The sequence below is a fragment of the Gadus macrocephalus genome, chromosome 18 (assembly GCF_031168955.1).
Source record: "Gadus macrocephalus chromosome 18, ASM3116895v1".
NCBI lineage: Eukaryota > Metazoa > Chordata > Actinopteri > Gadiformes > Gadidae > Gadus > Gadus macrocephalus.
Window position 1 is genome coordinate 5,475,018 of NC_082399.1, and position 20,787 is coordinate 5,495,804.

Here is a 20,787-nt window from a genome sequence, read left to right on the forward strand (position 1 = left end):
AGCGCCAAAACAAGAAGGGATAAACATGAGCCACCAGTCTCGTCACGGCTGACTTGACGTGCAGCCCAGCAGGGAGGAACAGCGGGAACGTTTTGCCCGTCAGTCATTGGTCAGCTGATCCGGCTCACATGCCTCTCCTTCTCAGCTTCTCTGGGTGATTAGAGCGATGACGCATGCTTGGCATCTGATTGGGCAACGCAACAACACCACACGCAATGTGCCTGCCTGTGCGTGCGTGCGTGCGTGCGTGCGTGCGTGCGTGCGTGCGTGCGTGCGTGCGTGCGTGCGTGGCGTGCGTGCGTGCGTGCGTGCGTGCGTGCGTGCGTGCGTGCGTGCGTGCGTGCGTGCGTGCGTGCGTGCGTGCGTGCGTGCGTGCGTGCGTGCGTGCGTGCGTGCGTGCGTGCGTGCGTGCGTGCGTGCGTGCGTGCGTGCGTGCGTGCGTGCGTGCCGTGCGTGCGTGCGTGCGTGCGTGCGTGCGTGCGTGCGTGCGTGCGTGCGTGCGTGCGTGCGTGCGTGCGTGCGTGCGTGCGTGCGTGCGTGCGTGCGTGCGTGCGTGCGTGCGTGCGTGCGTGCGTGCGTGCGTGCGTGCGTGCGTGCGTGCGTGCGTGCGTGCGTGCGTGCGTGCGTGCGTGCGTGCGTGCGTGCGTGCGTGCGTGCGTGCTTGTGGCTGTTTGGGTTTAATCTACTTTACTTAATTATATCACGCTTCTCAATCAGGTTAAACAGACAGACACAGACACACACAGACACACAACCCCCCCCAGCCAACTCTTGTTGTTGGAATATCAAAATGCATAGAAAACACTGCAAAAAATCTGCATGTGTATCATCGTGGAATCACACCCATACATGTTTGTGTGGTTCCAGGTTGATGCGTGTTTGCAAACACACAGTTGAAGAATAACACAATAATGACCAGACTATAATTAAGGATGGAGCTAGTAAACCAGTGTGATATCGTGAAAGAAACCCTTACTTCCACATAATTAGAATGATGTGTCATGTATATACAATCTGGCATCCAACCATGTCTCACGTCAATGTAATACAATGCCTTTGGATTTATCGTCTAATTATCGCAATTAAAATGTCAACACACAGATCCAATTCAACAAACATTTTACAAACCACTTAGCCAGTAAAAACTTGGTCATCTAAATTGCTGCATTTTACAGCTGTGTTTCTATTGCACATATATCTTCTACACAGTGGACCGTTGGAATGATGTTAACCACGACCACAGCACCCAGCATGGAGGCCCAGAGGTTCAACATTGATTGGACCGCGTGATGGACAACTTTTCTGCATTTTAGGAAAACAACAACCATGAATCAAAACATCAGGAACTCCAAATACCTCACCGTTGCAAATTAAACTATGGCTGGGATGTATTTGTGTGCATACGTGCGTGCTTGAGTGTACTAGCAGATGAAGAGAGATCCAGACAAATGTAAACAGAGGAATAAATACAGAGATGCATTAGAGATAGTCAGAAAGACGGAACTACATGTATGGAGAGACAAATTACAGTGTGTGTGAGAGAGAGAGAAGGAGAGACAAAAAGAGGAGAGAGGAAGAGGAAGGAAGTCTAAGCTGTTGGTAGAGAGGGAACGGAGACCCCTGTAGGCCTTCAAACGGCTCAGCCTCAGAGAGAGGGAATTTAATTGAACTGAAAGAGGGAGAGAGAGAGAGAGAGAGAGAGAGAGAGAGAGAGAGAGAGAGAGAGAGAGAGAGAGAGACATAGAGAGAGAGGGAGAGAGAGAGAGAGAGAGAGAGAGAGAGAGAGATAGAGAAAGACAGAGAGAGAGAGAGAGAGAGAAAGAGAAAGAGAGAGAACAATAGAGAGAGAGAGAGAGAGAGAGAGAGATAAAGAAAGAAAGAGAGATAGACGCATATTGATGGAGAGAGACATAGAGAGAGAGATAGAATGGAACTGAATTGAGAAAGAGAGAGAGAAAGCTAGAGAGCAAGAGATCGAGAGCGAGGTCTTGTGAGAGAGAGAGAGAGAGAGAGAGAGGAACTGAATTGAGAAAGAGAGAGAGAAAGCTAGAGAGCAAGAGATCGAGAGCGAATGAGGGAGTTCGAGTTGAGATCTTGCGGTGTGTGTGTGTGTGTGTGTGTGTGTGTGTGTGTGTGTGTGTGTGTGTGTGTGTGTGTGTGTGTGTGTGTGTGTGTGTGTGTGTGTGTGTGTGTGTGTGTGTGTGTGTGTGTGTGTGTGTGTGTATATATGCCCGCAGGGCCTCTAATGTTGTCATCATTAGCAGTGAGACCACGTCTCCCCCCAGGCCCCTAACACGCCCTCTGAACCCACAACCGCCCAGAGTCAGAGATGGAGAGCTTGCAGGCTGACTCAAACAGTCAAGGTGTGTGTGTGTGTGTGTGTGTGTGTGTATGTGTGTCTGTCCATGAGTATTCAATCCAAGGGTACAGTTGTGTAGCCACGTCTAAGCAATGCTAGAGTCTTCAAGGTCCTAAGAGATCCGCTATCCAGCACTCTTTTCTAGTTCAAGTATTACATCGGAAACACCCCCACACCCCCACACACACACACACACACGCACGCACGCACGCACGCACGCACGCACGCACGCACGCACGCACACACACACAAGACCTCTGACTCTGTTCCACTCTGACCTCAGTCCATCGTGTGAGTTCCTCTCCTCTTCGTTGAGACGGCTGACTGCAGTCAGAGTTAAAAGTCTGAGTTAAAAGTCAAAGGTTATTCCAAGTGGAGAAAGTAGTGTGATATTCACCCAGAGATGATTAATATGTCTCTTTTCTTCCATTTGATGGGTATTAACTCACTGCGGTCGTACAAGCTCACTGTTGGCCATACCTACTCACTGAAAGCCATTTTTTTCTCTGTCGGCCATATACTCACGGTCAGGCATATTAACAACATAAACGTATTTGTATAATGGAGTTACCGTTATGTGCCAAATACCTTTCATTGCTTTATCATTTAACTGTTTTATGGGTCGCATTCACCCTGCAGCCATCTTGAATCCATCTTCCCCAATTCTGCTCCCACTCCCAGCTCAAGTTCAGAACCAAGATGCCGGCTAGGTGAATGATTCCCATTGCGGCCTTTAACGGGGCTTTCTGTTTTTTTGTGAATTAGCTTCAACACTGAAACCCATTCTCATTCACTCACATCGCTGTAGGACAGCCACTCAGTAGACATTAATCCGAGTCTGGAAGCCCAGAGAAGGTGTATTATAATGGCTGGTGACAGACACGGAGCACAAAATATTTTTCAGAAGGTGGGCGATGGTGTAATAATAGCAATAGGGCACCGTGCGGGTGTTCACCCACCAAAGGGAGCGGGGTATAAAGTCTTCGTTGCTATGCGGTAGAGTGTCTCGCGCTGACGCTAAAAATGTCATCGGACGTTTTAGAGAGCCCCTTACTCCCGTGCATTACGGGCGGATAAAGGGGAGAAAATGGAGGAGGAGTAACGCAATTGGATGCTGAGATCTACGTCTACGTTGTAAATGGAAAAAATATGGAAATGACGGCACGGCGGAAAACCACAAACACACAACACGCAACCGAGTCGGTAGAGCGGAAGAATGTACATAAAAGGAAGAAGGTGAACGATAAATGGACGTTTATCATGCATGGGGAAGTTATTAAAACAAATGGGGTACAGAGGACACAGACCTCTTTACATACACAGTGGGGGTGTTTTACATTCAAAAATCATTTTTGAATGTGTTGTGAATTGATGTGTACATGAATAATTATTTGGCCCTCAGAAAGAGTCCAAGGCATTAGAGCCAAGTTGGGAATCTATCTTCTGTTGACCAGGCCTTCCGGTAACTCATCCAAGTGGGGAGACCTCAGAGTATGAAACATAATCTAAAGCCAATGAGACCGGGGCAATATGACTTGGAGCCGCGTTTGATGTTCGGTTTAGTAAATGGGAATGTCATTATTTTTAGCAATACAGCAGTGTTGCGTGTTCATATTTAATGCCCTCCCAGGCACTCAGTTGGTCCCTTAAGTGCATTGCTAGTGCCGTGCTAACATAGCCAAATACATCATTGTCATCCGCATGGATACATGCAATAGTATAGGACGAGAGGGAGTGTGCGTTTGTGTGTGTGTGTGTGTCTATGTGTGTGTGTGTGTGTGTGTGTGTGTGTGTGTGTGTTTGTGTGTGATTTTGTGAGTGTGATTTTGTGTATGTGTGTGAGTGTGTGTGGGAGTGAAACCCCTATGTTGTGCTGCTTGATCTTTTATTTCCATGGTGAACCCTGAACAACCTCTTTTTCTTGAACCTCTACAACGGCTCGGATCAGATTCGATCCAGAAGGCTGGGATCTTGCCTGAACTCTTACTAGCTTGATTGGAAACCGGGGCACGGATCACATTAGAGCACTTGAGCTGAAGTCACACTCCCACAGTGATGCACAGTCAAAATACATATCAAAATATATGAAGTATATGACACTCAGTGTGCTCGCATGGTTAGACGTCTAACTGCAAATCCTCTTAGTGGCAAATAAACAGCAAGTCAGTGTTCACAAGAAGTCAGTGTTCACAACACTCCTCGCTCTTTCCAGGAATATGGAAATGCAGTCGATTTCAAAAGAAAATATGTGTTTTTGTTGCGTTTCAGTGTGAGCACAGCCAGACTAGTAGAGCTCCGATGACAAAGGGAAGACAGAAAAGCGAAGCGGTATGTGTCTCGCGCCTATGTGTGGCCTACAGAAACGTATTATGTGTGTGGCTGGCCCCTTTTCATATACGCCGCCACCTCGCTGCAGTCCATCACACAGAAAGCGACGGCGGCATCCAAACACACACACACTAAAGATAGTATTCAGGCAAAAGTGGCGGCCCATTATAACACATGAGGCCATAACTGCCGTCCTTGGCCGCCCTGCACCGGGGTGGTGTGGGGAGGTGGTGGTGGTGGTGGTGGTGGTGGAGGTTGGAGGGACAGGGGGGGGGATCACCGTTAAAGAATAGGGACGAGGCAGAGCGAGAGGTAGAGAGAGAGAGAGAGGGAGAGAGGAAGGGGTGACAGCGGGCGGCGATGGCAGCAGCCAGCCAGCGAATGAGCGCAGGGGAAGAGCGATGTTGCAGAGAGACTCTCATCCATCTTGTTTGTCCTGACGGATATATGAGCGCCTGCCTCGGGCCCGCGGCCCTCCGCCGTGATGGATGAAAGATAAGTAGTGGGGATAAACCTCCATGTAGATTCAGATGACAACCATCTTGGATTTTTGTGAGGGGCGTGATGCGGTGCCAAGCAGTGGTGCTAAGGGGCTAGGGGGCTATGGCGCTGCTGTGCTATGGTGGAACGGAGCTACAGAGCTAGTGTGATACGCAGCGGTGCTAAAGTGCTGTCGCGCTACCAAGCTTTGGTGCGGTGCTACCGAGCCTATCAACGAATTTGGTTGAACTTGCGTCACATGGACATGATAAATGAAGACGGCAATGAGCTGAACCAGTAGATATGACAAGCGAGTCCCAGAGAGGGCTTTTTTTTAGTTTCTATTCATTAAAAGTTGTTAAATGCTGCTTGTCAGATCAGTTGGCTCATTTTGACATGGCGAAAAAACTAAACCAATTAAATGATCAGCAACGGCTAAGTCTAACAAGACAATCCACCATTCAGCGTCGCCCCAGGCCTTCCCCTGTTCACCAGATGTTCATAATAATCCTACTTTATATAACGCTTTTCAAGAAGTGTTTTACATATTGTGTGTGTGCGTGGTGTGGTGTGCATTACTACTGCAACATCTACAACACGTCTCTTTGAGGACAAGGATAGCCTTAGCTGACGACCGTCTAGTACTGGGGGTGCTTCATTTGAACATGAGGGATTACCAGAGCAGACATGCTGCAGTCAAGGTAAGGAAAGGATCACAGATGGAGGTGCACTGCAGCATTGAAGCAGAACACACGCAGGACGTGCGCGGGCCTCTCGTTTCAATCCACTGTAAACAGATTCATCCAACCTCCATGTGGCCGTTCCACATCGCCACAGCTGTCTGAGAGAGATGGATGGGTGGATGGATGGATAGATAGATAGACAGATGGATGGTTGGATGGATGAATGGATGGAGGAGAAGAAGGTGGATGGATTGTTGGATTCATAAATGCATGATGGATAGATGGATGGAGAGATGGAAAGATGGAAAGATAGATGATGGATGGCTAAAGCAAAGGGACGGATAAAGTGTTTGTTAGAAGCTGTTTCTGCAGCGACTCCCTCTCGTCAGTCCGTCTGTAAGGTGTTCACTAGCAGCTTACTAATCACCAACCCCCCCTACCCCTTCTTCCCCAACTACAAAAGCAGACTGCTGTGACACATGCTGTGTGTGTTTTCATACATGGGTATCTGTGCATGTGTGTGTGTGCGCGGGTGCGGATGTGTGTGTGTGTGTGTGTGTGTGTGTGTGTGTGTGTGTGTGTGTGTGTGTGTGTGTGTGTGTGTGTGTGTGTGTGTGTGTGTGTGTGTGTGTGTGTGTGTGTGTGTGTGCGTGCGTGCGTGCGCGTGCGCGTCCGCTTGCATGCACATGTGTGTGCGTGCCTGCGTGTGCATCTATGCACGTGCGCATCTGTGTGTGTATGCGCGTGTGCATCTGTCTGCGTGAGTGCATCTGTCTGCGTGAGTGCATCTGTGCATGTGCGCGTGCCTGCTTGTGTGTGTCTGTGTGTCAGTGTCAGCCTAATTAGTGGCTCGAGCGTCCGCCTTCCGTGTGAAGCGTCTCCCGTAACCTTGTTAGGTGAAGCCCTCCGTCTTCATCGGGGGAAGACTCACAGAGAGCGCCCCCGTAGTGCGGAGGCTCCTCTCCATCCATTATGCTGACTGCTGGATCTTTTTGGGATGACTCCAAGCATTATGTGACACAGATAAGAGTCACTTTGGCGCGCGTTGAGCGACCCAGTTAGAGAGGCGTAGGCATGCGGCAGCGGCGGCGATGAAACACAAAGTCGGGAATGATTAACTGGCTGCAGGCGACCGCGACACGCCGCGGAAGAGAGCGGCCGACACCGCGATGGAAACACCCCAGGACCAACGTCTTGACCGACCCCTTTAATAACGTTGAGGGTTCTTTAAATTTTTCTGCTTTAATACTTATATATCTAAACCTAAATATATATAACTATCGCTCCATTTATATATATATATGCGTCTATCTATCTCTCTATCTATCCATCTTTCTGTCTATATCTATTTCCGTGTCTATCTCCATATTTTTCTATATGCATCGATGTGTCTATGTCTTTATCCATCTATATATATGTATGCGTCTATCTTTCTCTATATCTATCAATGTATCTATCTATCTGTATATCCATCTATATACATTTATGTGTCAGTCTATCTACCGCTACATCTATCTACCTATGTCCATCTATGTGTCAATAAATGTATGGATCTTTTTCTATCGCTCTGTATCTATGTGTCCATCTCTCTCTGTATGACTATGGCGCAAGCCCCAGGCTGGACAGGGTTCTGCCCCAGTTGGTGAGCATCCAGCTCTCGCATCATTTCCCCGGCCGCCCGTGAGTCAGGCTTCACACCCCCTGCACACATATGCACTGCTTCATCACGTCATGTTTACACATCCAGGTGCTATCAGCGCTGCTCTCTCGCCCTCTACTTGTCTCTGGCCTCTCTGAAGAGAGATCTACCGAATCTCGTCTCTCTCTCTCTCGCCTTCTTTCTCTCTCGATGTAAAGTACACATCAACTATATATACCAACTTCTAATCCATCAACTTTCCACCACCATAAGCTAATGGGCTTAATTGCAATGAAATCGCAGTAGTTATTGCAGTGATCGCGGACAGTAAATATTCATTTAATGGTGATCTTAATATATATTTTACTGTGATTCCCTCGAACCAGTATCTGAACCTTGATGCCGTCTCCTCCTTAGTTAATTAGTATTTCTATTCAGAAGGCCGCAATTGAATTTCCTTCAACTATCCACTAATTCACCCTACACGGCCGCATAAGGATGTCTCTCTCTCCCCCTCTCCTACACATACACGCTTGCATAAGACACACACATTCAGTCTATTCTCTCTTGCAAGGTACGTACACTCTTACACACTTACTCTCCGTCTCTCTCTCTATCTCTCTCTCCCCCTGTCGTCCTTCTCTCCCATTCTCTCTCTCTCCCATTCTCTCTCTCTCTCTCTCTCTCTCTCTCTCTCTCTCTCTCTCTCTCTCTCTCTCTCTCTCTCTCTCTCTCTCTCTCTCTCTCTCTCTCTCTCTCTCTCTCTCTCTCTCTCTCTCTCTCTCTCTCTCCATTTCCATCTCTTTCCCTTCTCCTCAAACTCTGCCCCTCTGTCCCTCCATCTCTCTTCCTCTCCCCTCTCCCTCTCTCACTTTCCCCTCCCCTCTCCCTCCCTCTCTCTCCACCTACCTCCCTCCCTCTCTCCCTCCCTCCCTATCAAAGTGGGATTGACATGCGAGCCCTCAGACGGATGTGCCTCCGACATTGACATGGTGTGCTCCACATGTCGGCTGCAGACACCATAGGAACCTCTGGATATCAGGTCCGTCGCCTCTCCCATGCACATCGCCGTGGCGACCAGACCCCTGTCAGCTGTCTGACTCAGTCCCAACACAACAAATCATGTTCAACAATATATTGTAACAGCCCAAGCACCCCCCAGCGGCTACTTATTCTGTAAGGCATCTTCAAAATGGCCCCCTGGAGCTGGAGCGAGCCAAAGCACGGCAACATTCGGGGCAGAATAAAACAAATAGGCCATCGTATACAAATTGATAAAAGTGTGTTTCCATATCTCAGTGTTATTTTTCTATCAGGTGTAATATATTTTCAGAAATTGAATTCTATGTAGGCAGTGAGTACAAATTTCTGCTTCTGACACAAATGAATAATACAAAACTAACAATAGAAACCAAACGATAACACCTAGTTAAATGAGAAGGGGATCATTTTGGTTGAACAAACTTTCGTTTCAATGCCGTACTTAGACCATATCTCCTTTTCTTTCATTGAAGTCGAGATTGAAAGTGCGTCACCTTCGAGTCACCTGTCAAATCCCGCACCTAGAACAAATGGAATGACTGTACAGAACACAGATTGTGTTACTCCCGGTGTGAAACACATCTAAACCCACATGGTCTGTACCGGGAACCCACGGCCCTCAAGGGACTAACATCTGCCAGACCCAGATTCCCAATACTAGAACACCCCTCACCTGCTAGGTCAAAGATATGACATATAAATATATATGTACATACAATACAAATTAAAAAATAAAACAATGATAATAAAAAATTAAATAAAAAAACATTATATATATATTTATATTTAATTATAGATATATATTTATTTACACACACCTGGTGTCCGACACAGGAAATTAAGGCCTTGTGCACTGGACAGAGAACAATAAATGGAGCATGCTTATTGGCCGGCTATCTGTGTTTCTCACTATCTGATTGGTGGGCTGTCTGCTCTGTCTGGGAGGCAAACCCGGACACTTTGGCTGCCTCAGGGGTGAAAGGGCAGCTGCCGTGCAAAGTGTTGTTTGTTGTTCTACCCAACACTGGCTGTAATTACATAAGAAGGAAACATGGCCACCAAAGCTCTGTGCACACACACGCACGTTGTCACAAACACACACACACACACACACACACACACACACACACACACACACACACACACACACACACACACACACAAAGATAGAGATCTGCAGCTCAGAGGTACAGACAGCAGCCATACTGGAAGGCTTCCACCACTAAACGCTTCCACTCCATTCATTAAAAAGATAAGAGCATCAACCAATTGACCGCCAACCAAATGACAGCAGACAATTCCTCCTTAGCAATATGTTAGTTTCACCACCCTAAAAACAAAGATATATCACACTCTAGGACGCTTAACAACAAGTAGCAATAATAATAATAATAATAAATGAAATTTATATAGCGCTTAATATGGTACTCTAAGACGCTTTACATATTGCCCTATCAAAACTATGTAAGACAGACTAGGAATAAAAGAAAAACAGAGGTTAAACATGAAGAATAAGGTGGGAGTTAGGTGGGGAAGGCTAGTGTAAAAAGGTATGTTTTGAGTGCAGATTTGAAAGAAGATAGGGTTGGAGAGACTTTGATGTGGTACAATACAGGTAACACTAGCTTTATATACATATATCTTGGGCTAACGTGCAAAATTGCAAAGCAATATCTTTTGGTAATTACAATTGTTTAAGGCAGTGTAAATATTCAATTAATGCTGATCTTGTTATTTATTTAACTGCGATTCCCTCAAACCAGCAGCTCAACCTTGATGCTCCCCCTTAGTTAATTAATATTTCTATTCAGAAGGCAATTTCATTTCCTTAGACTATTCATTAATCCACCATACACGGTCACACAATGGGCCGTTACAAGTATCCCTGCCCCTCCCTCTCTCTCCCCTTCCTCCTTCTCTCCCCTCCCTCCCTCCCTCCCTCTCCTCCTCCTACTTCTCCCCCATTCCCCTCTCCCCTCCCTCCCTCTCTCTCTCTCGCTCTTCCCTTCCCAGTTCTCTCACATCCCTCCCGCCCTCACTCTCGCCCTCCCCTTCTTAACTCTCTCCCATCCCTCCCTCCCTATTGGTCTCCCCTTCTTACTTCTCTCCAATTCCTCCCTCCCCTCCCTCTCCCTCTCCTCCTCCTCCTCCCTCTTCTCCCATGCCTCCCTCTCTCTCCCCCCCCCCCCCCCCCCCCCGCCCCACTAGCAGGCCTATGGGTGACATGTACCTCTGCTGTGGACCGGGGGCGGGGGTGGGGGGGGGGGCGGGGGTGGTGGGGGGCGGGGGGGGGGGATGTGCTTTTTAAGTACATTGGGTCTCTGTTGCGCCTGCTTGGCTGGCCAAGGCTGACTGGCTGCCAACAGCCAGAGAGGGACGGGGATGAATCAGTGATGACAAGGTGAGGCTAGCGCCTTGTTCATCGGCTGACAGCTCAGGTGCACCGAGAGATGGAGACACAACAGATTACATTTAGGCCTGGGCTGAGAGGGAGGAGAGAGCGAGAGAGCGAGAGCGAGAGAGAGAGAGAGAGAGAGAGAAAGAGAGAGTGAGTGTGTGTGTGTGTGTGTGTGTGTGTGTCTTATGTAACTGTTTATAGAAGGGAGAGCGAGAGAGAGAGAGAGGGAGAGAGAGCGATAGAGAGAGAGGAAATGAGGGCCCTAAAAGATGAATGGAGAGAGTTGCTCCTGGCTTTATTTGACTTCACAGACGATCCGCCGAGGGGATAAAAACAACACGGGGCGCTGTTTGGATTTACTCGACCAGAACTTTAACGGCTCGCGGTTCAAACCATTCGAACCGTCGCACAAACACTTTTTGTCCGGCTGCCTTTGTCTCCGTCCACGCCCAACAACAACTCAGTTTGGTCGAACAAAGACTACAGAGATGAAGCGGAAGCCATGTCTTCTCCTGCCTTAAAAACACACACACAGCCCACCCTGCGGAGAGTAGGTCATCACACACTCTCTGGGATGTGTGGCATCGTCTCCCGGTAAACAAACAGCCCATCTGGGCAGGTATCCTAATTAGCCGTTGTCATATGGCAGCGAACAAGGTTTAAATTGTGCAGTACAGTGCGGTAGATACTCTCCGTATCGCCTGTGGTGTAGCAGATGTACACAAAGAGAGCACCACTAAGTCAAAACAAAGAGAAGAAAACACTATTCTCTTCGTAAAGTCCCGATGAGACACTGATCTTGTTTACTGTAAGCACACACATTTATTCTCATTGTGAGCATATTGCAGTTCGGGAACCCCCCGAAAAACGAAATGGGGGACGAAAATGGCCAAAATGCTTTTGAATTCGTCTCGTTGTGCTTCCCTGAGAACAAATAGACCACTTTGTCTGTCGACAGGAACAGTGGCGAGGATCATTGATCAGGGATGCGGTGCTAAGACGCTACCCACAATAAATAACTGGAGGAAATACAGAACACCTGCAGCAGTTCAACAACACAGCCTGGCAGCGGTATGAGGGTGAGCTGAGCACAAGTAGAAACTGGAGAAAATCAACAAAACACCAGCATCCATCAAACAGTGAGAGAGAAAGAGAAAGAGAGGGAGAGGGAGAGGGAGAGGGAGAGGGAGAGAGAGAGAGAGAGAGAGAGAGAGAGAGAGAGAGAAAGACAGAGAGACAAAGAGAGAGTATGTGTTAGAGAGAGAGAAAGAGACAGAGACAGATGAAGAGACAGAGGTGAGAAAAAAAACACCAGCATCCATCAAACAGTGAGAGAGAAAGAGAAAGAGAGGGAGAGGGAGAGGGAGAGGGAGAGGGAGAGGGAGAGGGGGGGAGAGAGAGAGAGAGGGAGGGAGAGAGAGAGAGCAGGACAGAGATAAAGAGAGTGTGTTTGAGAGAGAGAGAGAGAGAGAAAGACACAGATGTAGAGAGAGAAGAGAGAGAAAGAGAGAGAGAGACAGAGAGAGACAGAGAGAGAGTCAGAGACAGAGAGAGAGACACACACACACACACAGAGACAGAGAGACAGAAAGACAGACAGAGACTGACACAGAGACAAGTGTAAGTGTGTGTGCGTACCTTGCGTCCCCCCGTGTTCAGCTTGATGGGCGTGAGGAAGGGGTCAAAGATCATGTGACTGGTCTCTATGTTGACCGGTGACTGCCTCTTGCCCACAGAGCACAGGTTCCACGCCGAGTTCACCAGGCCCCAGAACGACGGCACTGAAAACACACACACACACAGATCAGCATCTCCACAAACAGAGGACATAGAACTGAGGAGCAGATAGAGGGATTAAACACAGGTTTTGTGGTTCTTCAGTCTACAGAGGGCTAGGGTAAGGCTTTGATCTACAGAGTATGGGTTTGAAATCATCCACGTTTCAACTCAGATCACAAGACAAACGGTACATTAATTTTCATTGCAATGTGACAATCGCTCAAAGCACGCCTTACAACACATGCGCGTGCGCACACACACACACACACACACACACACACACACACACACACACACACACACACACACACACACACACACACACACACACACACACACACACACACACACACACACACACACACACACACACACGTGCCAACCATTTAAGGCTGGCTAGGAGCAGTCAGGGGTCCGGGTGTCATGCTCATGGGCACAAAGGCAAAGGGGGGCAGAGGACTTGCGGCAGCTCTGCAGGTAGCAGATAGTCCTGCTCTCACCAAGGACAAGGTGAAAGAAACGTGGATTCGAAGCCCTGCTCGCGACGGATGATGGAAAGCAGTCACTTTTCACCAGCATTAGTGACATGAACATGATAAGCATACAGAGAAACTCATTATGATTCCACCCTACAAACGTCATGTTCTGCTCGTTGCTCCACCCCCTCCACCCCCTCCGCCCTTAAACCGTGGCTATATAAGGAAAACAACTGGAAGAAAAAGACTAACACTGCACTGGTGGGAGCGTTTAATCGAGAACACAAATCATCGCTGTCATCACAACGCCACTGAAGAAACATTCTAGACATCTTGTCCATATTATTAGAACAGTAACAACATCCTATACCACAGCGCTGTTGAATCCCGGGTCTTGATCAATAACATTCCATGGGTGTTGCGTTGCTTCTGGTAATGCACACCCTTCATAATGCGCACCTCTGCCTTTTAACAGTTGGGAATCGATGCGCTACAAATTAGAAACGTTAACAACAAAGTCTCATACAACTACCGACCAGATGTTTTTTCTCGACAGTGCAAACACAAAATGCCGAAAAAAATACGTACGTGATAATTGAAAGTATCGTCTTAAGCAGCTGTGGTTTGGGCGGAATAAATCACGCCGGGTCTGGGAAGTCTGGGAATTGTATTATATTCACTGTTTACAAGCGCAGGTTTAATATTATATGCACTGACTATGTAAGGAATAGAGCAGTACGGGGTGTCTCGTTATTTTATTGTATACACTGAACACTACCCCAGGTTACTACAGGTAAGGGATAAACCCTGTGGGTATCCCATTATGGAAGCATAATGTACCACCTGGTGAGGGAGCTGGTGATGCTAACCACCTCTGAAGTACATTATCTCGTCGTATTATGGGTGATATGCAGTGACGAGGCCTTGGGAACAGAACTGCGATCAGCACATTGTTAGGCCGTTGCAGAAAGATGATAAAGTACAAACTTGAACGGCACGGAAAATATCGGAGAAAGGTGATACGTGTGCCGAAGAAAAACGCCGACCTTTGGCAAGACTTCATTTTTTTGCTTGGCAGCATGTCTTATCGTTTTCAACTCCATTAAAGAAAGAAGGCCACTTAGAAAAGGTACTGGAAAAGGTGCCCATGTCCATTTCCCTTGGCCACTTGGTATTAAATATAGACACGACGTTAAGTCCACGACGCATACTCTTTGGTAATGCAGGAACATCTAAATGCATGATGAATCACAGTGCCAGCGCAGAACCCAGAGAGAGCGCGTGTTTGGGATCGAAGACTTGGAGTGTTGGTGCAGCCCGTTCAGAAAAAGGTTATTTTGGGTTACGTTGAGAAGTTTCTATATGGGAAGCCCTAAATCACTGCTGACACAGAACACAGGAGTCAACAGAGAGCAGCAGCGATATGCATCACCGTCTGTATGCAACTTGGGTTTGCAAACTTAGGTTAGCACACTTAGAAATATTTCACAAATGTACTCAGGGAAAGCTTTTCTATAAAAATCCAACTGAAAAAATGCACTAAAATTGCCATCAACCACAGCCATTTGTTTCACTGTAAATCTTGTTTTTCTTTTACTGATTTTAGTTCTATATATTCTCTTGTTAATCTCCTGTATTTATTTTGTATATATGTTATCGTTTTAATCTCTAACTGTTTTTGTTCTCTTGGTGTTCTCTTGTCATACTGTCTATATTTATAGATTGCATATAATATTTTTTGTTCTGTTAACGTCTATGTATTCACCTCCAGCAGTTTTCCGTTACTGTTCCGCAAAAGGACAGATTGGTCCAGCTGTCTGTCAATCAAAAAAAATCGGTTTGAATGGACCAATTAAAAGACAGTCTAAAGTAACTGCACGGCAGAAGTCAAACTGGGTGCTTAACCGCTCTAATAGTTACTGCTACCATGGAATGTTCTACGTTTCGAATCTCTCACAGTATTTCCAATACCTTTTAAAGGTTACAGTAAATGGTGCAAGAGCCATATCTGTAATATCAGGAGGTAATAGAGAGGAGTGAAGCAGGCATTACCATCCGCCACTGAGCCGCAGTGGAATTATGCAAATCTGCATTTAAATATCGCCCAGACAATGAGACCCGATACACCATGACACACCATATAAAGGCTCTACACACGGTAAGGCTGCACCCATGTCATGTGGACAACACAAGACACATTTAAATATGGCACACAACACATTCCCGGTGTTATGCCTTGTAAGATATCTAGTAGGGAACTCTGAGGTGTTCACACCAGACATAAAAATACGAGAATGATGAAAGAATTTATATTGCAATTGTTTGATTCAAGACAAATTAAGATCGTACCGTACCGTCCCAATTAAAACATTTGACAGTGTTCTTAATCTTGTCGAGTGTTGAAGTGGAAGTGTTAAGGAGCTTTTTGTGGATAGGAAAACAACCGCCAGCCATCACTTGATAAAGGAGGTAGTGAACGAGTCGTCTGGGGATGGAGGACAGCCATGAAAGACGAGTGGGGAGAAAAAGTTGGAACCGAAGAGAGAGTGAGAGGGAGAGAGCGAGATAGAACGAGAAAAAAAGAGAAAGTGAAAGAAAGAGGGACACGCACGCACGCACACGCACACACACGCACACACACACACACACACACACACACACACCAACAGATAGACAGAGATATAGAGAATGACTGCTCTTCTCTGTCGCTAGATCCTTCATGGAAACGACAGGAAATCTATGCGCGGCGATGGGAATAGGAGAGTGAGGGGATCGATCCATTAAACCCCGGCCCTTGTTGTAAATGTACACATAATTATTAGGTCTTGATAGATCCCTGGACGCGACCGCGGTGGCAGCGACAATCACTCAGCGCTGACAGAAGCACAACCGCAGAGACCGGTCCCAGGGTGGGAACGGCCCTATATCACTAAACTCTCCCTCGCACATTAAGGGAGCCATTCCATTTCTCATTAGTGTGAGTTGTAAAACGGGGGATCTATGGTGATGGGTGGTGTTTATGCATGCATGGTACATGTATATGCATGTGTATGGTGATGTATATGGTGTGGCCGTTGGCACCCGGGACATTTAGTGTAGAGGGTAGGTGCAAGGCTTGGTTATAGCGCCATTGAGGTGGTGTTGGTGGTGTTGGTTGGGTTGATGGTGGTGTCGGTTGTGAGGATGGAGGTGGTGCTGCTGGTGGTGGTGTTGGTGGTGGTGGTGGTGATGCTGGAGTTGATGGACATGGGGATGGTAATGGTGATAGTCTCGGTTGTGGTTAATGGTAATAATTGTGGTTGCGTTGGTGGTGGTGGTGCTGATGGTGACAGTGATGGTGGTGGTGTTGGTAGCGGTGTTGGTGTTGGTAGTGATGGTGGTGGTAACAAAGGTTATTAGCTGAATGGGGATGGGGTGGGGGATGAAGTGAGGTGCTAACTTATCATCGTTATGTATTACTTATTGTTACCAAATATTGCATCACACTCATGTGCTGAACAAATGTTATACTGCTTCATCATTAAAATATTGGTTTGTTGTTTACCCTGGAAATGTCACCAGGGTGGAATCACTTTACAGCTTCACAGGCAATATTTATCTCCACCATACTTCACAAACTAAAAAATGCAAATGAGTTGGCATATTCCAACAGTCTATTTATTACGTAACATCACACAAACCTATAAGGTGTGTGTGTGTGTGTGTGTGTGTAAAAACACACAAACACACACACACACACAGATGTGGATACTCATTGGAGAGAGATGCACAAGTGAATTCTGCCTGGCTGTGTGAAGCTCACTAAGCAGAGACCGATAGGACAGGCATAACATGGCTTCACTCTGTCACCTAAATATAGAGGAGACGTCTTTTCGATTTACACGTTCTATATGAGTGATAGTCTTTGGGAAAAACGCTGTTGCTCAGTCCTCCTGTGTCCTCCTTTGTCTACACCTTCATTCTGTTTTTATGGGACAAGCAGTAGAAAAAAAAAGTAATTGCTGACACTAAGCTGTGGAGAGAAGGGGAGAGAGAGAGAGAGAGAGAGGATAGAAGAAAGTAGAGTGGGCATAATGCTTACTGAAGCAGGTCTGTGCTAAGCAACATCTTAATGATAATGAATGTCCGATGAATTGAAGTGGATCTCTCTCTCCCTCTCTCTCTCTCTCCGCCCCGGAAAGGGGATTTGGATCAGACGATGGTTCCCCAGCAGCGAACCGTGGCTTCTGAGGTGTCTGTACATACAGAGAGTATGATGCACCAAAGAAGAACGCGTCATCGGTTTTTAGACTCAGCCTCTTATATCCACACAAAGGAACATGGCATCCTCTCATAAGCTCACTGCTGTTCTATTATTGTATAGTCCCATTGCTTTTTATTTCACCACTCATGGTTGCTCAGGGAGAACACACACACACACAGAAACAGAACTGCAGATCGGTGCCCCATGCCTGACTGAGCCATTAAGCCGTTTAGACCACAGTGTGGCGAGGTGGAGACTTCTAGCACCTGGTCCACACCGGCTCATTACCGCCACGTAGCCACGGAGCAGTTTCATCAGGTGGAGCTCGCCTGCTAATGGCGAGCTCACGCAAGCGCTGCAGACGATTAGCAGAACCCACCGTGGAGAGGCCGGCCCGGTGCCCTGCTCCGGTGCGGAGCCGCGTGTGATGTGCCCGGTGAGTCCCCGTTGTAATTCCACACAGAGCAGGGTTGGCGGCGCGTGAACGCGTTAACAACCCAATCCCCCCCCCCCCCCCCCCCCCCCGCTTCACACGGATAGGTGTGGTGTAGGGGCGGTGAGGGAGCGGGTTGGCAACTGGCGGTTTCCTGTCTGTAACGCTGGTGACACCAGGTTAATTCTCCCGGTGTAGAGGGGCCGGCGGGGGCAGCTCATTAGCGACAGCTCGCCCAAGAGAACGACAAACACAGCAGTCAAGCTGAGCGATCCTCTCAGGTTGGGATAGGGTTAGGGCCAGGGTCAGGGTTGAGGAGATGGTGACAGGGTTAGGGCCAGGGTCAGGGTTGAGGAGATGGTGACAGGTTTAGGGCCAGGGTCAGGGTTGAGGAGATGGTGACAGGGTTAGGGCCAGGGTCAGGGTTAAGGAGATGGTGACAGGGTTAGGGCTAGGGTCAGGGTTATGGAGATGGTGACAGGGTTAGGGTCAGGGTTGAGGAGATGGTGACAGGGTTAGGGTCAGGGTTGAGGAGATGGTGACAGGGTTAGGGCTAGGATCAGGTTTATGGAGATGGTGACAGGGTTAGGGTCAGGGTTGAGGAGATGGTGACAGGGTTAGGGTCAGGGTTGAGGAGATGGTGACAGGGTTAGGGTCAGGGTTGAGGAGATGGTGACAGGGCTAGGATCAGGTTTATGGAGATGGTGACAGGGTTAGGGTCAGGGTTGAGGAGATGGTGACAGGTTTAGGGTTAGGGTCAGGGTTGAGGAGATGGTTACAGGGTTAAGGCCAATTTCCACCGGAATCGGCACGGAAGCGCCACGGCAGCGAAGCGGCTGTGTTCCGTACTGCAATCCCCACTGGAAGCGGCACGGACACGTTCCGACAGATGGCTCAAGACGTGCATAATTATAATAAGTATTCATACAATATTATTCACAAGTTATATTCAAACCATATATATTATAATATACATTATAATATATATATATATATATATACATAGGCCTACCTTATAATCAACCATACACATAACCCATTAAATACGGTAGACCTATGATTTCTAGATGTCATGGCAACGTCCACTCGCAACACTGGACTTGCGAGGCATCGACGCGGACTTTCAATTCTTCTTTGCCACTGATTAGCTATTGATACCATACCATAGATAGACTGTATAATATTACAATACCCTGTGAATTGCATAAGGATCGATGTGAGCTCATGAATATTCATGCGCAAAGGCAAACTGATTGGCTGTAGTCGTGTTCTGAGACACGGCAGCGAACCGGCAACTTTCAGAAATAGAAGAGGCAAGTATCGTAAACGAAGTGCCGGTTTGGGGACGGTTCCGTGCCGTGCCGGTGCCGTATCCAGTGGAATAGCCTACGTTCACTTTAATGGTTTCCATTATTTTCGGCGAGCGATTCGCTGCCGTGCCGCTTCCGTGCCGATTCCAGTGGAAATTGGCCTTTAGGGTTAGGGTCAGGGTTGAGGAGATGGTTACATGGTTACATGGTTATGGATGTGGTAGTCTCACAAATCCGACTTTAGATTAATATCTACAGTTGTGTGGGAGACTCAGTCTCAAATCTGTCATCAAGCCGTAGAATTGTGCAGAAAGTGTGGTTTAGGTATAAAATCAAAACTGTGTTGACTAGCCACCGTAGAAATCATATTTGGGCACTTAATTCCCTTTCTGAAATCATCAAACACTCGAAATTAGGTTTCTTCGGTGGAACAGCTCCTTAACGAAACAGGAAACCGGGCGTAACTCTACCCCTTGCAATTTCAGTTTGCCAGGCCCAGGCTGTGTGCCCTCAACCCCAGTAGGACTTCTGGATCCAAGTACATGGAGCCGGTTGACAGGATTAGGGTTTGAATAATCTGGGATCCAGATAATCGACCATGCTAACGGCAAATTTCTGGACGGTGATTCCACAGCGCCTGGGCCGGAAACCAGAAGGTGCGAGCGGTGGAGGTACTCTGTGTGAAGGAAAAAATAATTTGCAGGTGCAAGATGGAGTTTCCAAAAGACAATTTTAACAAATGCATGTCTACAGTGGCCAGTCTACTTCACAGGTTGGTTGTTGGAAAGGTTGCTGTGAGAGTGTGTGTTGATGATGGCTGGTTTGAGCAGCCTCACCTGGCCGTGTCTGATTGGACGCGGCCAGGTGAGGCTGCTCAAACCAGCCATTCACACACACTCCCACAGCTGAGTCTACCACTGCTTACCGAGTTCGCATTCGCTGTCGGCCTAGAACGGATACTGACAATGGGAAGACGATGCTGTGGTTTTAGTGATGTAGGGCATTTAGCAGACGCTTTAATCCAAAGCGACTTACATCGGTTAATACACAAATTGACACACCGACGGCAGAGTCAACCATGCAAGGTGACAGCCAGCTCGTCAGGAGCAGTTAGGATTGGGTGTCATGCTCAGGGACACATCAACACTCAGCTAGGAGGAGCTGGGGATCAAACTAGCAACCTTTCGGCTACAACACAACTGCTCTACCTCCTGAGCCAAGCCGAACCCAGTGATCGGTCCTCTTCTGTATCCGAAATAAATTGTCCGCCATATCTCCATTGTTCTGTTTCCAGTAGAGACCCATTCCAGGTAATGCATGCGTGCATCTACAAATCCTCCCCCCTCCCCACAAGCGACATGATTGGCTGACACTTATTTGAAGCGGAATAAACTGAAATGTCCCGTTCACCCAGATTTCAGGTAATCTGCCATCAGACTTTTAGATGTTAATACATAGTCCGATTTGTGAGACTAGGGTAAGAGTGATGGCGAAGGGGGTTAGGGAGATGGTGACAGATAATAGAGATGGTGGTAATATCCGATACTGACACTCCCTCGCCTCCCCCGGTCCCCTGACGGGCCAGCGGGCGACGTGCTGATCCATCATGAGGTGGCAC

The 20,787-nt window shown here is 47.6% G+C and overlaps 1 protein-coding gene across 1 annotated transcript in view; it reads right to left on the reverse strand.

Annotated features, from left to right (window-relative positions):
- ca10a (carbonic anhydrase Xa) overlaps positions 1 to 20,787 on the reverse strand; it is a 101,399-nt gene that overhangs the window by 38,881 nt on the left and 41,731 nt on the right. The window contains exon 4 of the mRNA XM_060036620.1: positions 12,567 to 12,709. Coding sequence (XP_059892603.1) covers positions 12,567 to 12,709 — 143 coding nt within the window. The remainder of the gene's footprint in view (positions 1 to 12,566; positions 12,710 to 20,787) is intronic.